General features: G+C 49.1%; 1 protein-coding gene across 1 annotated transcript in view; it reads left to right on the top strand.

Annotated features, from left to right (window-relative positions):
• Positions 1–7,344, top strand: part of KIF26B (kinesin family member 26B) — a 382,899-nt gene that overhangs the window by 358,093 nt on the left and 17,462 nt on the right. Inside the window, exon 13 of the mRNA XM_010852942.1 lies at positions 1–303. Coding sequence (XP_010851244.1) covers positions 1–303 — 303 coding nt within the window. The remainder of the gene's footprint in view (positions 304–7,344) is intronic.

Here is a 7,344-nt window from a genome sequence, read left to right as displayed (position 1 = left end):
CGCCGCCCACCGCCCCGCTGCCCTCGCCCTACAGCAAGATCACACCGCCGCGCCGGCCCCACCGCTGCAGCAGCGGCCACGGCAGCGACAACAGCAGCGTGCTAAGCGGGGAGCTGCCGCCCGCCAGGGGCAAGACGGCGCTCTTCTACCACAGCGGCGGCAGCAGTGGCTATGAGAGCATGATGCGCGACAGCGAGGCCACTGGCAGTGCATCGTCCACCCAGGACTCCATGAGTGAGAACAGCAGCTCCGTGGGCGGGCGCTGCCGCAGCCTCAAAGCCCCAAAGAAGCGCGCCAACTCAGGTAGACGTGGGCACCTGGTGGGCGTGGGGTGGGCCCTGGGATGCAGGGATGGGAGCCCAGGCACCCCTGTCCCGGCCACCTGTCACCTGCTGGGGACAGAGCCATCACTGTCAAAACCAACCCGTCAGGGCATCACTCAGGCTTCTGTGATGCTGGTCAGTCTCAGCCCAGAGAGAAGGCAGGCCCCCAGGGCACTGCTCCTCACTCACCAGCCATGGTTGTGGAGGGTGGGGGTGTGGGGGGTGGGAAGAGGCCTCTTCCTGCATGAGATCTCCCCATTCTGACCCCAGACACCTGGTTTCTCTGCTCAAGGACCAAGAATACTGCAGTTTAGAACCACTCAAGGGATCAGGTCATTGTAGCTACACTTATGTGGAGAAGGAAATGGCAAACCACTCTAGTATTCTTGCCTAGAGAATCCTGTGGACAGAGGAGCTTGGTGGGCTGCTGCCCATAGGGTCGCACAGAGTCAGACACAACTGAAGCGACTTAGCATGCATGTATGCATGCATTCAGAGAAGGCAATGGCACCCCACTCCAGTACTCTTGCCTGGAAAATCCCATGGACGGAGGAGCCTGGTAGGCTGCAGTCCATGGGGTCGCTAAGAGTCGGACACGACTGAGCGATTTCACTTTAACTTTTCACTTTCATGCATTGGAGAAGGAAATGGCAACCCACTCCAGTGTTCTTGCCTGGAGAATCCCAGGGACAGAGGAGCCTGGTGGGCTGCTGTCTATGGGGTCACACAGAGTCGGACACGACTGAAGTGACTTAGCAGCAGCAGCAGCATTACCTTATGACCCAGTGGCCCCCAGAGCCTAGCAGCCGTTCTCTGGGGTGGAATGAAGTCCACTGTCTTATGGAAGGTGCAGTGGGGGCAACCCCACCTCCACCCCACTGCCCCCTCCACACACACTGGTGGAATAGTCAGGCCTGAAATATCCAACGTTCACACACACACACACACACAGAGCACACCACCCCCTCACTATGGAACCAAAATGCATGCTTTTGGAGGAGTCTTTGCTATGTCCAGGAATCTCCTATCAAAAGACAAATAAGTCCTCTGGAGGAACTGCCATGTATAAAGCCCACTGATTTGTCTCTTTGGAGTTTGGGGGAACATGTGATAGTAAGTTGTGATGGGCAAGGAGAAGAGGACCTAGGTCAGAGCTGATGGCCCAGGTGGCCATAGGGTAGGCGAGCTGAAAGGTCAGTAAAAAGAGAAAGGGACAAAGAGAGAAGACAGAAGAAACCAAGGACATCTTTAGCTACTTGAGAATTTTGCTGACTCATTTTTGCTCTTAAACAGCCTTCAGAGAACTTGCCGCCACTCATCTTTAGCACAGGACTCATTTGTAAGGAAGCTGTCTCCTGCAGAGCCTCACACGCAGTTCTGCACCTTGGTTGATGTGTGAGTGGCCTGTTGTCCAGCCCTCCTAGCCTGTCCTTAGCTACACTGTGCTCCTTCTGTAGAACCTGGAGCTCTCAGAAACCATTGCCCAATGGAATATTGATGCCACCAGCACATTTGGGATTAAAAGATGAGATGAGACCCAAAAGAAAGGTCTCCTTTTTCCTGCAGCTGCTCCAGCCAGCAACTGCTTCTCAAGTTTTTTTCTCTCAACTCCAGGGTTGCTTTTTCCTATTCTCACACTACAGACAGGCGCAAACTCTGGAATATTCTAATTTAGATGTAAGGACTGTGGTCAATGCACACGATAAACCATTTGTCTGCCTCAAAAAAAAAAAAAAAAAAACTTCAAGGGACAACAGAGTCATGCTGTAATTCTAGATGTTACGAGGTATTAATAGGTTGCCCCATCCACCCATCCCATCACAGATTATGAAATACCATGAGGATGTTAGCCTCCCTGCATGTTTGGGAGTCATCGTGGCCATCAGAATCTCGACATTTCTATTTCCCAGGTGTTGTGTGCATCAGGCCTTGATTCACTTTGATGGTGCTCCATATCAGGCCCTGGGCCCTGAATCTCACCACCAGACCTGGGAGCAGAATCCCATATAATACAAGTGGAGAACAGAAATCTATTCAGTATGACATGACAACTGCTGAGTCCTATTTTCAGAGTCAAGGGCATTAAAATGTACTATAGTGGTTACTAAAAATAACAAGAAAGTTTAAGCCAGAGCCTTTGCCAAAAAAAAAAAAGTCTGGCCTTCCCAATACTTGTTTGATAAACCTTATTCATTACAATCTACCCAATCTTTGTCTTCAAAATCCAGATTATTGTGAGACATTTGCTATGTGCTCACGTACATTTGAGTGTTACAGAGTGCTTTCACATACTCTAATTTAGCATCTTGAATCTACCTATCCAGTTTATTCTTTCAATAGCTTTACTCTTTTTTTTTTTACTTGAATTGTTTGGTTTGGCTGTTGCCCTGGAGTAGAGGGGAAGAAAAACTAAGGCAACTACTTGGAAAGTGGACCACAGACCCTGCACAGGTCCTTGCTTGGTGCTGCCTCTGTTTGGAAATGTGTTCTCTGAAGGTCCCTCGTTAAGTTTGGCTGTTGGTGTACAATCAAAGCACCGGGCTTGGTGCCAGAGATGGGATTTCATAGGGAGTGCTGAGGGCATCGAACCTCTGTGAGCAGCTGCTGTAGATCCTGGGCTCCCTAATGGATATGGCAGTGGAGATACGCTCCCTGCATATGAGGTGACCTTGTCTCACTTATTTATGATTATTATTAAGAGAAATGCTGACTGTCAGACATGATCAGCATAAATCAAAGGCAACTTCTGTAAGAGAAGCCATAAAGCTCCTCAAAGGAAACTCCAGGCTCGATGGCTGGATTTTACAGTTACTGGAGATGTTGGGAACTGCAGGGGAGGCAAGCAGTCATCTGTTAGTGGAGGTTGCTTTCGAATTTGGAAAACTTAAATTCTTTTGTTATCTCCTTAGTGAAAACGAACTAGAAATATATTACTAGGAAGAGAACCTTGAGCTCTATGCATGCTTTATAGTACACGTAGAGAAACCAAACATCCTGATGGTTCACCTTTCCAGTCCCATTCCTGGAGATCCGTGCTGGTGGAGAGTGAGCAGATTGGGCTTTTCCTATGGGCGTGGTGCAGTGGGAAGACTGAGCTAGAAAGGCAGGAGACTTGGGGTCTTGGGTTGTGTGACATTTAGGGAGTAGCTATACTCTCTGGGCTTCAGTTTTCTCACATAGAAGTAAAAAGAAGGGGTTGGTAGAGGTGGTTCCTACACTGTATAAGATGATATGAATAACATAAGGAATATTGGTGTTAATATGCCTTCCTTTCCATAAGATGATGCATAGTCAATGGGATTTATTTTTAAGTTGTTAAACATTGATCAGACCTCTTCTGTGCTGTTAGAGCTTGGTGATATGAAAGTCCAAGTGTGTCTGGGAAGGGGCAGGCAGCATAGAAAACCAAGCCACTGTGAAAAGTATGTAATCTCACTGGAGAGCAAGGACAAAGAACATGAAACAGAGAACAGTGAACCAGAAACCAAGATGCATTGCCAAGTGCTGAGTGAGGAAGTGAGGGCTAAGTGGAGGAAATATTTAGACAAAGATGGCCCAGAGCAGTTGAAGAAGGCTATAGGGAAACACTGGAATTGAGCCAGGCCTTGAAGGATGCTGGGACAAAGGGCATTGTCGGCTGAGGCAGCTTGGGGCATTAAGAGCGTGGTTTATGGACAACAGAGTGGGATTAACTCAATAATGGTAATATTCTTAATGGATGTGATGATAAACAGAAAACGTAAGCCCAGATCAAGTTATTCCTTGAGCATCTGGCAACTATGATAAGAATTATTGCAGTTGGCAATGGGGAGTCATTTATAGGTTCTTGGTTGAGAGTGTCATAAGATGACAGAAGCTGTGGGTTGCTTTCTGTTGATGGATTTTCATCTGTCCCTCCACCGTTCCTTGCCAGCCCCGCTATGATAGGTGCACGGACATGTAGGTGTAACTGTTAGGCATGAAGTAAAGTTATGACAGCCAGTCCAGGTAGGGAGCAGATGTTCAACCTGTCCATAGGTTAGCAACTGAAAATCAGTTGCTAAAAGTATATGAATCAGTGATGGGCAGTGTGTTGTGTGGCTGCATCAGCTGGGCCCCACCTGAGGCCCCAGCTTTCCACTGATAGCTCATTTATATCACCCATCACGTGGGCCCTCCCTGACTCTCTCTCTCTCTCTTCTTCCTCATGTTCCTGACACTTGACCCCACACCTGGTGTGTTACCCCCTTGGCTTCTTTCTTTCTCCCCACTTGTCTCTCAGGCTGGCCAGGGAAATATGAAAATTAGATTAGGTTTGAGTGAAATTCATTTCCATTGCAGCAAGCCCCGGTGTGGTGTGACCCTGCATCCAGAAAGCCCAGGAGAGAAGCCAGCCGGGGAGCATGTCGGTTCTGAAATGCACCCAGGGCTCAACCTGCCTGGCAGGAGCTTCTCTGAGGCCTGTTCGGCACTTAACTCAGCCTGTCAAGTCCCCGGCGCTGGGCTGGTGCAGGTTACCATGAATCAGGTGGACACTGTTGATTGATTCATTGGTTGGTTGGCTGGCTGGTAGTGTGGTCCTACAAGTTAGCTGAGTTCTTTTCTATGTACTTCTGATCGCTTGCCCTGCTGGTGACCCGTGTTTCACACACTGAACCTAACTTTTTATTTTCTTTCCCACTCTAAGCACCAGACACTGTGCCTTCCCTTCTCTGGGAGCTGAGTAAACATTACTGACTGATAGGTTCAGTTTACAGATCTTCTGCCCCGGAATCTGTGACTGGTCACTCCTCCAAGGGCCTAGAGCACCATGCTTCACTCTGTCTCCTCCCCGTGGTCCATTCGGTTCTCAGGTGCAATCTTATTTTGTTTTAATGAATTTCAGGAAACACAGTGGTCTCTGGCTTAATGGAAACAGGGCTAAGGCGAGTGGCTTGCTGGCTGATTTTAAATTACTAGAGTGTTTCTAAGAGACTTCATCTAGAAACAGATGAGAAAGTGTTCCAAATAAGACAGGCTTTTTGACAATAAGTTGGGAAAAAATAGAAAAGTCTGGCTCCCTAAGACACTGAGGAAGCTCCTTAGAGTGTGGGTGGAGGTGGGTGCGGGGCTGAGAGGCACCGAGTGAACATGCGAGGGGCCTGGGCTCTGCCCAGAGGACAGGTCCATGGCCGGCCATCTCCCCATCTCCTCTGCAGCCTGGGACAAGCTCACTCATCAGTTCGAGCCCGACAGCTGCCCATGCGGCCACATCTGCATCCATTTGGGAGGCCTGGGGCTGGCTGGCTCTCGTTGGTCAGTAAATCCACTCACTGATCTTTCCCCTCCCCCTCTTCATCGCTCATGCCTGGGTGGCCTTTGAGCATCGGTGCTTTCTGCTTTCTGACTCACTGTCTTCCTAGTGATGCTTCCCTGGGTCAGAATGAAGATGGAGGGTGATGGCCGGAGAGCTGATATGGCGGGCTCCCCGCGGGCAGCCGGGGTGGGCATCTGTATGTCCCTCAAGGTGTGTTGTGGGCCTCTTTGCTCGGAATGCCTGTGTTTTCTGACACTTGACCTAAGAAGCAGCATCTTCAGATTCAGTGTGGACACTGTTATCTGCACTCAGTGATGGTAAAGATGGAAGGCCTGACATCAGACTCCTTGCTGGAGTCATCAGCGCTGTGGAGAGTAGGGTGGGATGGGCCATGACAGGTTGGGGGCCCCTCCAAACATATGCAACTGGCAGCCAAGCCTGGAGTGGCTGGGAGAGCAGGGGATTCAGGTCAAATTGGGGCCTTTTCATGCAGCAAAACTGTTGGCACTTATCAACTTTAGGTTTTTTGTTTAACACTTGACATCTCCATGTCCATACAGAGTGCTGGGCTGATGAGTAGGGAGTGATAGAGAAGAAAGAATCCTTCTGATGACCCACTGGCATCAGGGGGGAGGCTGGTTCAGGACGAGTGGTCTCCAACCAGACAGCTGCATCTGGCAGGTCCCACACCACCACTGCCCGACCAAGGCGCTTCCCCACCCTTCCAGGAGCCTGGAATAGAGCGGCCACTGGCAGGGCCTGGGCTCAGAGGAGAGCAGGAAGCATCTTCTTGAGAGCATGTGGAAATCCAAGAACTCATATTTCTATGGGAGCCAGACCAAAGTCCTGTGGTCAGTTCTCTCCGAGTGATGATATGGCATTTCGGCACCGTTGTTTCCTGTGCCGTTTCCAGCAGAGCGAGGGCACCATCTCTCCCTCTGAAATTCCCTTCATAGCATTAAACTCCATTTCCTCTGGTCTGACCACATTCCCCTGGCCCCTTCCCTCAATTTTCCCCATCACACCCCAAGTAAGACTCCCAGTGTACTTCTGGAGGAGACGTGAGGGGCAGGGAGGCCCCTCAATAGTGGGTGCAAGTTCTGGATGATATCAGTTCATTCATGGACCTGATTTACCAGTGACCAAGTTCAGAACGAACCTCCGTCCATAGTTCTTCAGGCAGTCTGTCTATCAGATGTAACCCCTTGAATCTATTTCTCACTTCCACTGTATAATCATAAGGGATTTGATTTAGGTCATACCTGAATGGTCTAGTGGTTTTCCCTACTTTCTTCAATTTAAGTCTGAATTTAGCAATAAGGAGTTCATGATCTGAGCCACAGTCAGCATCTGGTCTTGTTTTTGCTGACTGTATAGTGCTTCTCCATCTTTGGCTGCAAAGAATATAATCAATCTGATTTCAGTGTTGATCATCTGGTGATGTCCATGTGTAGAGTTTTCTCTTGTGTTGCTGGAAGAGGGTGTTTGCTATGACCAATGCGTTCTCTTGGCAAAACTCTATTAGCCTTTGCCCTGCTTCATTCTGTACTCCAAGGCCAAATTTGCCTTGATTTAGTTTTCTGGGTGTGACTCAGAAAACTAAGATCATGGCATCTGGTCCCATCACTTTATGGAAAATAGATGGGAAAATAGTGGAAACAGTGACAGACTTTATTTTGGGGGGGCTCCAAAATCACTGCAGATGGTGACTGCAGCCATGAAATTAAAAGACGCTTGCTCCTTGAA

The sequence above is a fragment of the Bison bison genome, unplaced genomic scaffold, assembly GCF_000754665.1.
Source record: "Bison bison bison isolate TAMUID 2011002044 unplaced genomic scaffold, Bison_UMD1.0 scf7180017864317, whole genome shotgun sequence".
Taxonomy (NCBI): Eukaryota; Metazoa; Chordata; class Mammalia; order Artiodactyla; family Bovidae; genus Bison; species Bison bison.
Note: the sequence above shows the minus strand (reverse complement) of the source record. Positions and strands in the feature narration are given on the sequence as shown.